This window comes from Cicer arietinum, chromosome 5, assembly GCF_000331145.2.
Source record: "Cicer arietinum cultivar CDC Frontier isolate Library 1 chromosome 5, Cicar.CDCFrontier_v2.0, whole genome shotgun sequence".
Classification (NCBI taxonomy): domain Eukaryota; kingdom Viridiplantae; phylum Streptophyta; class Magnoliopsida; order Fabales; family Fabaceae; genus Cicer; species Cicer arietinum.
Genome location: NC_021164.2, coordinates 44,293,423 through 44,304,596, shown reverse-complemented (window position 1 = coordinate 44,304,596; position 11,174 = coordinate 44,293,423). Strand labels below are relative to the sequence as shown.

Genomic DNA, 11,174 nt, shown 5'->3' with positions numbered 1-11,174 from the left:
CTCTTAATGTCTACGTTTACTTAATGTTGGCGTGAAAACCATTAGAGTTAAACGAGTATTAAGAATGGGGAATCTCTTAATGTCTACGTTTACTTAATGTTGGCGTGAAAACCATTAGAGTTAAACGAGTATTAAAAATGGGGAATCTTTTAATATCTGCATTTGCTTAACGATTGTGGTGGATGGAGTCAGTATATGCTCATGCATTTTCATTCTTTTTGTAAATCGTGCAGACCCGTGATAGGTGGCACCTTGATAAATAGTACTTTGGCCTGTGATAGGCGGTACATTTATGATTTACGTTTTTGTAAATTGTGCAGACCCGTGATAGGTGGCACCTTGGTAAACGGTACGGGCCCGTGATAGGCAGTACGTTTACGGTTTACGCTTTTTTGTAAATTGTGCAGACCCGTGATAGGTGGCACTTTGGTAAATAGTACTTTGGCATGTGATAGGCGGTACATTTATAATTTACGTTCTTTTTAGTAAACCGTGCAGACCCGTGATAGGTGGCACCTCGGTAAACGGTACGGGCCCGTGATAAGCAGTACATTTATGGTTTACGCTTTTTAGTAAATTGTGCAGACCCGTGATAGGTGGCACCCCGGTAAACGATACTGGCCCGTGATAGGCAGTACGTTTATGGTTTACGCTTTTTAGTAAATCGTGCAGACCCGTGATAAGTGGCACCTCGGTAAACGGTACGTGCCCGTGATAGGCAGTACGTTTATGGTTTACGCTTTTTAGTAAATCGTGCAGACCCGTGATAGGTGGCACCTCGGTAATTGGTACTTTGGCCTGCGATAGGCGGTACAATTATGATTTACGGCCCTTCGAGGAGGGTTTTGGTTTGGAATTCCGAGTCCATGCATTTTGGCATATACGCATTGCATTAGGGTGCCTGGCACGCGAGTCATGTTTGATTTGAGTTTATGATTGAGTGATTCGAATTTTGATTTATCGTGATAACTGAGATGAAGGTGTTAAGTGCTATGTGTTGTGTATTGTGTGTGAGTATGATGGTTATCGAACCTTCGTGTGTCGTAGTAATCGCGTAGGAATTGCTAAGTGTTAGGTTGTGGACTTGATTAGGAATGACTTAGGTTAATTCATGAATTTTTGGAAAACTGATCAGGGAAATCGATTTCCCAATCGATTGGATGAAAGACAGGGGCTTGGCCAAATGAACAAAATCGATTAGCCAATCGATTTCGAAATCAATTTTCAAAGGAATCAGTTAAGAAATCGATTGCCCAATCGATTAGGCCTTAAGTCAGGGGCTCAGGAACCAATCAATCGATTTACCAATCGATTGAATTCAGCCCAGGATTCTGTTTTCATTAAGAATCCCTCACCAAATCGATTAGGAAATCGATTGGCTCGAAACCAGGGGCTCAGGAACCAATCAATCGATTTACCAATCGATTGAATTCAGCCCAGGATTCTGTTTTCATTAAAAATCTTCACCCCAATCGATTGCCCAATCGATTGGCTCAGTGAAAATCCTCATTTTTAGTTGTATGATTAATTGCTCATGAATCTATCCATACTGTACATTTACTAATATTGTCAGCTTGACATGTTATTTTCGGTGGGTTACGTGTACCACTTTTTGATGTGTAAATATTTTGGATTCATATTTTGAGAAATTTTTCCGCTGCTTATAAATTATAATGACTCGATAATTTATCCAAAGTTATTACCTTATTTATTTCTCTGTTTTATTTTAATTTCTTTTTTGAAGAAAAAAAAAATACACCATCGCTTTGAAAATCGGGGTGTTACACTTTGCCCTTTTTTATCTACAACCAAACAAATAAGTTAAATGCATTTCATTTTTAATTTAAATTAAAGCCATAAAAATAGAAATAGAAATAACAAATTAGCTTTTAATCTTCACCTACAATCAATAAAATAACAAATGAATAAATACACGATTCCACATAAAAATATTACTAATAAAATAGAGAAAATGTTAATGATTTTAATTAAAATTAACTAATACTATCTAATTACCATTTTCATTATTTTCGTTGTTGTTTGGACTAAGTGAATTCAAATGGTTTTGAGCACTAGTAGCATCAGGAACCTATCACAAAAAATAGAAAATATTACTTATGAAAAATACGATTATGGAACTTATGAAGTTAGTTGGATAAGATTAATAACTTATGATATACCTGTCTTGCAGCTTGTATTATATCATTAACATCTGCTCCAGAAAATCGATTTTGAATTAAAGTCATCACATTTGCTAACAAGTTTTCCATATTCTTAACTCTTTCGCGCAACTCTTCATTTTCAGATGCACAAACCTTCGATTTTTTAGAATGAGGAATCTTGCCCATACATCGCACACGTCCGTTTTTATCAGGTCCTTGTACTTGATAAAATATATCATCCTTCCAAGACATAGACCCTTGTGTGTCTTGGGTTGATTGAGAAGTTCCAGCCTCATTATTATGTTTTTTTAGTTCTTCCTAAAAAATAAAATAAAAATTATTAATGATTGAAAATACCAAATTGAAATTGACATTCAAAGCATGTAGTACTACAATAAGATCCAATTAAAAAACTTCAACATTGCATATAGGCTAACAAATACAAAATCTCCTAAATGGTCAAGTAAAAATCCAATACAATCATCATACATTTGAAAATAAAATTCAGCACTTTGTCAAACTTAATTTATACACATTTTATATATTGGTACCGTTTAATTATTATCAAAACTTACAATCAATCTTGCAGCCTTTTCATTGACAATTGTTCCATCTTTACGAGTGCGAGTATCAATGTAAATCTCTTTACGTCCAGGCAACACTCCTTTGCCCTTTTTTATCTACAACCAAACAAATAAGTTAAATGCATTTCATTTTTAATTTAAATTAAAGCCATAAAAATAGAAATAGAAATAAACCTTTTCATCAATAAACTTTGGGAGACTTTTTGAACCCATAGAATGAACATCTTCAAACTTAGCACGATTTTGCCTATTAATTTTACTTATTTTCTACAATTGATATAAAATATTAGTCTAAATAATAAACTCTTTAATATATTACTCATAATATATACGACTTACTTGTCCTTCATCAGAAAACCAATGATGAACCAAACCACGATATTGATTAGGGTCAACCATATCATCTGGTACAAGAGATGCAACTTCTTCTTCTGTTTTAGTAGGGTCATATGCCATTGACTTTAGATCACCCTTCCATTGCCTCCATTTCTCATTCAGCTCAGATTTTAACATTTCTCTTGTTAAGTCATTTATTGGAGGAACAAACTCAAATTTACTCTACATGATAAGAGATGTTAAAGAAACATGTTATATTAGTTAAATGTATTCTTACAGTTATCAACATGTTATGATGTAGTTTGAGTGTGCTAAACATCTATATTCTTAAACTATAAGTATGATTATAAATTGTTAATCCATCAAATATTCCTAACATTATCATTGTACATCAAACATGTTAGAGCACAAAAATTATAAAACATGTTAATTGTACATCTCAATTGACTTCTTAAAAAAATATGTTATATTAGTTAAATGAATAATCATAATACCTCTATTCATTTCAATATTTCTTCTTTGTAATCATTTGGCATGACTTTCCATGACTTGTAGTCGATATGAGCATATTGATACCTTCTAGCTACACTACCAATGAAACGAGTTAGAGTTGTCCCTTCCTCACCAATGGGTCGACCATATTTGTCCAAATTAACGATTATTAAATCACCATCTTCCATTTCCCATACATCTAACATTTTTGTAGGACCTCTAGCCCATTTAGGCTCTACTTCTACAAACAAAACAAAAGGACAATAAAACTATGTGTGCATATAAGTCATAATAAAAACAATATAAATAAAACTTCAAAACAAAGAATATATAATTAATACCTTTTTCAATTTGTTCTTCTTCAACTTCTATATCAGATGACACCTTCTGCAGACTCATGTATGACACCTTCTGCATGACAAAGACTAGAACGAGTTTCTGCAACATTACTTCCTTCTACATTGGTTGAGTTTGTATTATTAGAAGTAGATTGAATTCCTTCATTATCACTTGCTCGATGTTGAATATTTAACTTTCTTCTTCGAGCCATTGCTTCTCTAACACAAAATTATAAATGAGTAACTTGGACAAAATTCAAAAAACATAGACAAATCTAAAAGTATAAGAAAAACATCATGTATAAAATCATGCACAACTTACCTTTTTCAATTTGTTCTTCTTCAACTTCTATATCAGAGGGAATTGAGTGAGATTCTACAGACTCACGTATGACACCTTCTGCATGACAAGGACTAGAACGAGTTTCTGCAACATTACTTCCTTCTACATTGGTTGAGTTTGTATTATTAGAAGTAGACTGAATTCCTTCATTATCACTTGCTCGATGTCGAATATTTAACTTTCTTCTTCGAGCCATTGCTTCTCTAACACAAAATTATAAATGAGTAACTTGGACAAAAGTCAAAAAACATAGACAAATCTAAAAGTATAAGAAAAACATAGACAAATCTAAAAGTATAATAAAAACATAATGTATAAAATCATGCACAATTAGAACACACTTCATTCGTCTTCCTCATCATCTTCATTATCTTCATCATCATCCATATTATCAACATCAACAACTTCAAAAAAATCATTATCGTCTTCAACTTGAAGCCTAACCAAATCATTAACATTTTGAGTAGCTTCACTTGTATCGCCCATTAGTTGCCCATGAATTTCTTCAATTTCATTAGATTCCTCATCACCCATATCATAGATATCTCTAACTTTTGCATTGAGAACAACAAGCCAATCCTTGTTTCTCTCATCATATATATAAAACACCTTTTTAGCTTGTGATGCAAACACAAATGGGTCATCACAAATATTTTTCCCAGTATGTTTTAAAAATTTGAAATTGACAAGCGTCATACCAAACTTATCTTTCTTGATACCTTTATTAATATCAACCCAATCACATTTAAATAACACAAACTTGTACTTTCCAGAATAATCCAACAGCAGTATATCAGTTATTGCCCCATAGTAATTAATTTCATCTGTTGAGGTCTTTGTCTTTACAACAACTCCACTATTTTGTGTTTTCAAAAATCTCTCTCTCTTCTTTGTGTGGAATCTAAAACCATTAATCGCATAACCTGTGTATCTTCTTACTACCTCAGATGGTCCACGGGATAACCATCTAAGTTCATGAGTAACTTCTGAGCTCTTTTGTTCATCCATACGCTGGATCTAAAATATTTCATGAAATATAGTAAGTTTATATATAAAAACAATCAGTAAAATTTAAATAATTAAATTATTATATACTCATCTTGAGTTTAAACCACTCAATAAATTTTTGACCATGTTGCTTGTCAATTTCAAGCTGTGTCAATCGTCGTGGTCGACACTGTCTCTTAAGATGTAAAATGTGTTCTCTAAAAATAACAGTAATAGAGTTAAAAAAAAATGTAATAAAAATTTAAATTGTATAGAATTGAAATATGATATGTGACTTACTCTATAAATGGAGCAACTGTATCACAATTAGAAAGCACATATCTATGTGCATGTGCTAACTCTTTCTTGTCAAGTTTAGTTCTACTCACTTTCTTCCTTTTCCCTAATCGTAACTTTTGTTGTTTCTTTATCCCTAATGGCCTTCCAGAGACTTCATCGTCATTTCTGTTAGGTCTATTGAACCTAGTTTCTACCCCAAATAGATATTGTGAACAAAACGTCAAACATTCATTGGCCAAAAATCCCTCTGCAATTGATCCTTCTGGATGGGCTCTATTACGTACAAAGGACTTAAGAGTAAGAAGAAACCTGAAAGTGAAGAAAATTTAATATATCTATGTTCTCAACATCCAAAAAAAACTTGTTTAACACTTTTAATTAAACCAATTTTTATAAACATACATACCTCTCAATCGGATACATCCATCGATATTGTACCGGTCCAGCAACTTGGGCTTCGTGTGCCAAATGAATTACCAAATGCATCATAACAGTAAAAAATGAAGGAGGAAAAATTGTTTCCAACTGACAAAGTGTGATAACTATTTGAGACTCCAATTGTGATAGAAATTCCACATTAAGTACCTTAGAACAAATTTGCTTGAAGAAATTGCAAAGATCAACTAACACTGAAGTGACTTTATCTGGCAATGAACCCCATAATGCTACTGGAAGAAGCTCTTGCATCAAAACATGCCAATCGTAACTTTTTAATCCAAACATCTTGTGTTGCTTGACATGCACACAACGTGGGATGTTTGATGAGCATTCATCTGGAGTTTTTACATTCTTGAGAATGCTTAGGAAAGATTCCTTTTCTTTGTTAGTCATTTGATAGCATGCTCTAGGCAAACGCGTTGTAGTTATATTAGGACTTGGTTGAGGATGGAGCATACTTCTTATGCCCATATCTACAAGATCAGCTCGTGCCTTATAATTATCTTTGGATTTTCCCTCTTGGTTTAACAATGTACCAATAATGTTGTCACATTCATTCTTTTCAATGTGCATTACATCAAGATTATGACGCAATACATTATATTGCCAATAAGGCAATGTGAAGAAAATGCTCTTCTTTTTCCAAGGTTGTGCTCCATTTGCTAGACCTTTTTCTCTACATTCATCTATTTGTCTTAAAATATGAGTCCCATCAAGTCTTTTAGGAGGGATCCTTAGCTCTCGTGTTCCATCAAAATCCCTACTATTCAATCTCCACTTATGTTTGGGAGATAACCAACGATGATGACCCATGTAGCAATTTTTTTTTACCATGACGTAACCACTGCGTGGTAGTTTCGATACCACAACATGGACATGCATATTGACCTTTAGTACTCCATCCAAACAAGTTAGCATATGCTGGAAAGTCATTAATAGTCCATATCATAGCTGCACGAAGTTGAAATTTCTCTTTCTTATAGGCATCAAATGTTTCTATTCCACCATCCCATAACTCTTGCAACTCTTGTACTAAAGGTTGCAGATAAATGTCAATGTTATTTCCAGGACCTTTTGGACCCATAATTAATAGTGATAACATGAAGTATGGTTGTTTCATGCATATCTAAGGAGGAAGATTGTAAGGAATTAGAATGACAGACCAAGTGCTATGAGTAATACTCATAGTCTTGAAAGGATTGAAACCATATGAAGCCACTCCTAATCGAACATTACGAGGATCTAACGAAAATGTTGGACATCGAGCGTCAAAATTCTTCCAAGCAAGGGAATCAGCTGGATGCCTAAGAGAACCATCATTCAATCTACTCTCATGGTGTCATCTCATTGATTCTACAACTTTGGAGGACATGTATAACCTTTGCAACCTTGGTTTAAATGGAAACCATTGAAGGATCTTTGCTGGTATCTTCTTTCGCCTCTCAGAAGTCTCCATTCCATTACCTTGTACGTCTTCATTTGTTGTTTTCCACCTTGACGTACTGCACTTTGGACATACTTCATATTTGGCATATTTATCCCAATATAATATGCAATCATTGGGACAAGCATGGATCTTCTCATACCCCAAACCTAATCCTGAAACAATCTTTTTAGTTTCATAATATGACTTTGGCAAAATATTTTCTTCTGGTAAAGCATCTCTTAGTAAATCAAGCAACATGGAGAATGACTTGTCACTCCACCCATGAAGACACTTTAAATGATACAAATGTACCATAAATGATAGCTTGCTATACTTCCTACAGTTGGGGTAAAGCATTTGCTCATTCTCCTTTACAAATTTGTAAAATTTAGAGTTTTCTCTAACTTCGGGAATTCTTTCACCTTCACCACAAATTGGCTCTTCTGTAGAATGAATTCCAAATACATCATGAACTAATCCATCCATGTCATGCTCCATTTCTACATTTTGTTTAGTAGCGCTACTTGAAGTTCTAGGTTTTTCACCATGATATATCCATTGTTTATAGCCTCTAAGAAATCCACGGTGTGGATCTGTTAAGTGTTCATAAACACATACGGGAGAATAAGAGTGGAAATTGGCACATTTTGTACAAGGGCACATTATTTTTCCATTGATTTGTGAATTTTGAAAAGCAAATTCAAGAAATTCATTAACTCCTTGAATATATTCTTCCCTTTTTTTTGATGGATCACACATCCATTCTCTATAAGCCATTTGGAAAAATTAACTGAAAATGGATGATGCAAGTCCTAAAAAATTAACAATCTGAAAATTGGAATGAAGAACATGGTATTCAACAACAACATCAGATCATGGTATTCAACATAAAAAGGGTCAAAAAAATTCTTGTTTTTTTTTTATAATGAACAAAAAATTTGTCAAGAACATGGTATTCAACAACAACATCAGGTCATCAACAACAAGTGGTTAGGTCATCAACAACAACATCAGAACATAACAGAAGATTCTCAGAATATAACAAGTCATCAACAACAACATCACAGGTTATCAACAACAACATCAGAACATTCTCAGAACAGAACAGGTCATCAACAACAACATCACAGGTTATCAACAACAACATCAGAACATTCTCAGAACAGAACATGTCATCAACAACAACATCACATGTTATCAACAACAACATCAGAACATTCTCAGAACAAAACAATACAACATCACATGTTTAAACATCATCACAAGTTCAGAACAGAACATTCTCAACGGGGTTTCAACACCAAGTTCTTATTTAAACAACATCACAGGTTCAGGTTGTGCGAAATTAAAAACAGTACATAATGGTGGTTCGAGAAATTACATAAACAGTATAGAAATTTAAAATTTACCGGTGGTGCGAGAACGGTGGTCACAGGGTCCGGTCACGATGGCGCTCGTGGTGCGATGGCGAGAACGATGGTGCGACGACAAGAACGACGGTGCGGCGGCGAGAAATATGGTTCGACGACGAGTCTTTTACAGCGACAGAGAGTGCAGCTCGGGATGGATCAACAGCGAGAAGCTGGTTGATTGACGACGAGAAGGAGAAGGCAACGATTATGATTCGTGATTCAGAGGTTAGGGGTCCGATTGGGGCTCAGATTAGGTGAAAGAGGACAAGAGTTTTGGGGTTTAGGTGTTTTGATGAGAAAGGGTTTAGTTGGTACTTGGTACTGATTTAGGTTTTGGCTCTATTAATTTTTATTTTGGCTCCATTAAAATTTGTTTTTGGCTCCATTGAAAAAAATTGGATTTTATCTCAATTGAAATTTTTTTGCCTCCATTGAAAAAATTATGATTTTGGCTGCATTGAAATTGGGTGCATTAAAAAAATTAGGAATTTGCCTCCATTAAATTTTTTTTGGCTTAAATCGTGAAAATTTTGTACAATTTTATTTTCACAAACAATTAAGATTTTGGCTCCTTTAAAAAAAAATATTTTTCAATTTTGATGTATATAGCCACAGATTTAAGTGTGTAACTATAACAATTAGTTACAAATTTATGTCACTAAAGGTATAAGACACCTATACCAACAACAACTAATTTATCTGCGGGGATAGCTTGTCTATATCTACAGTTTTTAATTTTGTCATTATAAGCTTCTGTAGGTATATGTCTGTTTCCTTGTAGTGTTAGAGGCTGACAATCAGACGCTTGATGTGATTATCAGAGGTAGAGGTAATCACTTGTTTGTCATGCTTATCAAAGGCATACATACAAACATTTGCTAAATTTATCAGAGGCAAACGATCAAGTGTAGATTGTAGTCGTTGGAGGTAGACAATCATAACATATTTGTATTCATCAAAGGAACTGAAGTACGCCTTAACTTGCAGTTCTAGAGGCAACTAAGACACAACGTTCCTCACATATAAGACTTAGAGAAATGAAGTGAAGTCGTGTTGTACCTTTATCTTCGTCCATTTATCAGAGGATACAATATTATAAAAGTGCACTTGATCTAAGACCTGCACACTTAATAAAAATGTTAGTGCATTAAATTGTTACCACAAACGATTTTCATCAAAACAAGTGAGGGACATATTTTTTCAAACCAACCTGATTCCAACAAACTCCTCATTTTTTATGATGACAAATAACTATTTTTGTGAACAACTTTATAAAATAGAAAAATAAAATATTACAGCAAAGCTCATAATATGCATGTTTAAATCATAAGATGAAATATATTATGACAGAGTAGTTCAATGTGTATTAGTAACTGAAGTTCATGATAAGACACAATTTGTTGCTTAAAATTTCTCAAAAAAATACATTCTCCCTCTTTTGCAATCAAACAAAAAGAGATTAAAAAAATATAGAGAAAAACAAAAGAAAGAAAGAAAAAAAAGGCAACTAAGGGTTCAGATTGGTGAGCCAAGCCATAATTAAACTAAGGGTATTCTTAATATCCTCATGATTCTTGGCAGTCTTCTCCATAAACGCCTCAATCTTAGTTTCCAAGTGAATAAAATCTTCCTTTTTGTAACAAACTGAGTGGGATCGAACACGAGGCTAGATGGAAGTGTAAAGGGGTTTGTAGAAGTAGAGACTGCAAATCCTAAAGCAGCAACAGATGGAACATCAAGAGTGTGAATCTCAATTTTTGGGATGAAAACAAGAAAATGCAATGGTGTGATTGGAGCAACCACTAAAGGCTCCATAAGAATATCACTAGAAGGAGATGGAGAATCCCTAGATGAGCATGATGAAGTAGTTGTTAGGAGCTTTCTAGACCAATTGCTATTTTGCTCTTTGGCTCTTTAAAGATGTATCAGCTATAAGTAGATGTTCCCTATTGTCCCGAATCCAGTTTATGATAAAGGATAATACTTTGTTCCATTGAGTTGAAACATCATTAGGATCTATATTTTGGGCACTTTTATTTCGAGTGAAGGAGATTTTGGCATAAAGGGAGGTAACGAAGGTGTATAGGCTAGGGAAGCTATATGGAATGGATTATGTAGAGGGGATGATCGCTAGAGGGATGGGGAAGGAATAGGAAGAGGACACTAGCAGTGGAAATAGGCTAGGCCGCCCGTCAGGGGCTTATGGTCTAGCCTACTTATGGTCTGGTCTGGCCTGACCTATTTGATAAAAAGGCTAGGCTTATACTATTTTTAAAGCCTATTTATTTAAATAGGTCAAGCTCAGGCTTATAAAAACGCCTATTAGACGTGACAGGCCAACATATATATATATATA

At 34.2% G+C, this 11,174-nt stretch overlaps 5 protein-coding genes across 6 annotated transcripts; all 5 read right to left on the bottom strand.

The window, feature by feature from the left end:
* Window positions 1–1,873: 1,873 nt before the first annotated feature.
* Window positions 1,874–3,259, bottom strand: LOC105852749 (uncharacterized). The gene is made up of 5 exons (XM_073368747.1): window positions 3,086–3,259; window positions 2,738–2,842; window positions 2,181–2,480; window positions 2,017–2,089; window positions 1,874–1,900 (listed from the first exon to the last, which is right to left on the bottom strand). Exons 1-5 carry the CDS (start codon window positions 3,257–3,259, stop codon window positions 1,890–1,892), a joined length of 663 nt encoding a protein of 220 aa, XP_073224848.1. The 3' UTR covers window positions 1,874–1,889.
* A 323-nt stretch (window positions 3,260–3,582) lies between these two features.
* LOC140918607 (uncharacterized) lies at window positions 3,583–4,451 on the bottom strand. Its single transcript, XM_073368746.1, has 2 exons — window positions 4,235–4,451; window positions 3,583–3,815 (listed from the first exon to the last, which is right to left on the bottom strand). The coding sequence occupies exons 1-2, from the start codon at window positions 4,449–4,451 to the stop codon at window positions 3,583–3,585; spliced, it is 450 nt and encodes a 149-aa protein (XP_073224847.1).
* Window positions 4,235–5,296, bottom strand: LOC101499552 (uncharacterized). Of its 2 annotated transcripts, none has more exons than XM_012719385.3 (2): window positions 4,597–5,296; window positions 4,235–4,458 (listed from the first exon to the last, which is right to left on the bottom strand). In XM_012719385.3, the coding sequence occupies exon 1, from the start codon at window positions 5,261–5,263 to the stop codon at window positions 4,598–4,600; it is 666 nt and encodes a 221-aa protein (XP_012574839.3). In that variant the 5' UTR covers window positions 5,264–5,296; the 3' UTR covers window positions 4,235–4,458; window position 4,597. The 2 variants fall into 2 exon arrangements, with proteins under 2 accessions (XP_012574839.3, XP_073224471.1); XM_073368370.1 differs by having other exon boundaries at window positions 4,235–4,453.
* Window positions 5,297–5,538: 242 nt separating this feature from the next.
* Window positions 5,539–7,064, bottom strand: LOC140920467 (uncharacterized). The gene is made up of 3 exons (XM_073368745.1): window positions 6,889–7,064; window positions 5,949–6,824; window positions 5,539–5,851 (listed from the first exon to the last, which is right to left on the bottom strand). The coding sequence occupies exons 1-3, from the start codon at window positions 7,062–7,064 to the stop codon at window positions 5,539–5,541; spliced, it is 1,365 nt and encodes a 454-aa protein (XP_073224846.1).
* A 42-nt stretch (window positions 7,065–7,106) lies between these two features.
* Window positions 7,107–8,183, bottom strand: LOC140920466 (uncharacterized). The gene is made up of 2 exons (XM_073368744.1): window positions 7,387–8,183; window positions 7,107–7,284 (listed from the first exon to the last, which is right to left on the bottom strand). The coding sequence occupies exons 1-2, from the start codon at window positions 8,181–8,183 to the stop codon at window positions 7,107–7,109; spliced, it is 975 nt and encodes a 324-aa protein (XP_073224845.1).
* Window positions 8,184–11,174: the final 2,991 nt, after the last annotated feature.

Excerpts from the sequence above, each read along its gene's own strand:
- LOC105852749 (XM_073368747.1), bottom strand. The coding sequence starts at position 3,259 with ATGTTAAAATCTGAGCTGAATGAGAAATGGAGGCAATGGAAGGGTGAT. Across the intron at positions 2,481-2,737 it reads AAAAGGCTGCAAGATTGATT|GAAGAACTAAAAAAACATAA; the intron begins GTAAGTTTTGAT and ends TTTATTTTTTAG. Across the intron at positions 2,090-2,180 it reads TAATACAAGCTGCAAGACAG|GTTCCTGATGCTACTAGTGC; the intron begins GTATATCATAAG and ends TTTTTGTGATAG.
- LOC140918607 (XM_073368746.1), bottom strand. The coding sequence starts at position 4,451 with ATGGCTCGAAGAAGAAAGTTAAATATTCGACATCGAGCAAGTGATAAT. Across the intron at positions 3,816-4,234 it reads AGAAGAACAAATTGAAAAAG|AAGTAGAGCCTAAATGGGCT; the intron begins GTAAGTTGTGCA and ends TTTTGTTTGTAG.
- LOC101499552 (XM_012719385.3), bottom strand. The coding sequence starts at position 5,263 with ATGGATGAACAAAAGAGCTCAGAAGTTACTCATGAACTTAGATGGTTA.
- LOC140920467 (XM_073368745.1), bottom strand. The coding sequence starts at position 7,064 with ATGGGTCCAAAAGGTCCTGGAAATAACATTGACATTTATCTGCAACCT. Across the intron at positions 6,825-6,888 it reads TTTCCAGCATATGCTAACTT|TGGTTACGTCATGGTAAAAA; the intron begins GTTTGGATGGAG and ends ACTACCACGCAG. Across the intron at positions 5,852-5,948 it reads TGGATGTATCCGATTGAGAG|GTTTCTTCTTACTCTTAAGT; the intron begins GTATGTATGTTT and ends CTTCACTTTCAG.
- LOC140920466 (XM_073368744.1), bottom strand. The coding sequence starts at position 8,183 with ATGGCTTATAGAGAATGGATGTGTGATCCATCAAAAAAAAGGGAAGAA. Across the intron at positions 7,285-7,386 it reads CCAGCAAAGATCCTTCAATG|GCATCCAGCTGATTCCCTTG; the intron begins GTTTCCATTTAA and ends TGGTTCTCTTAG.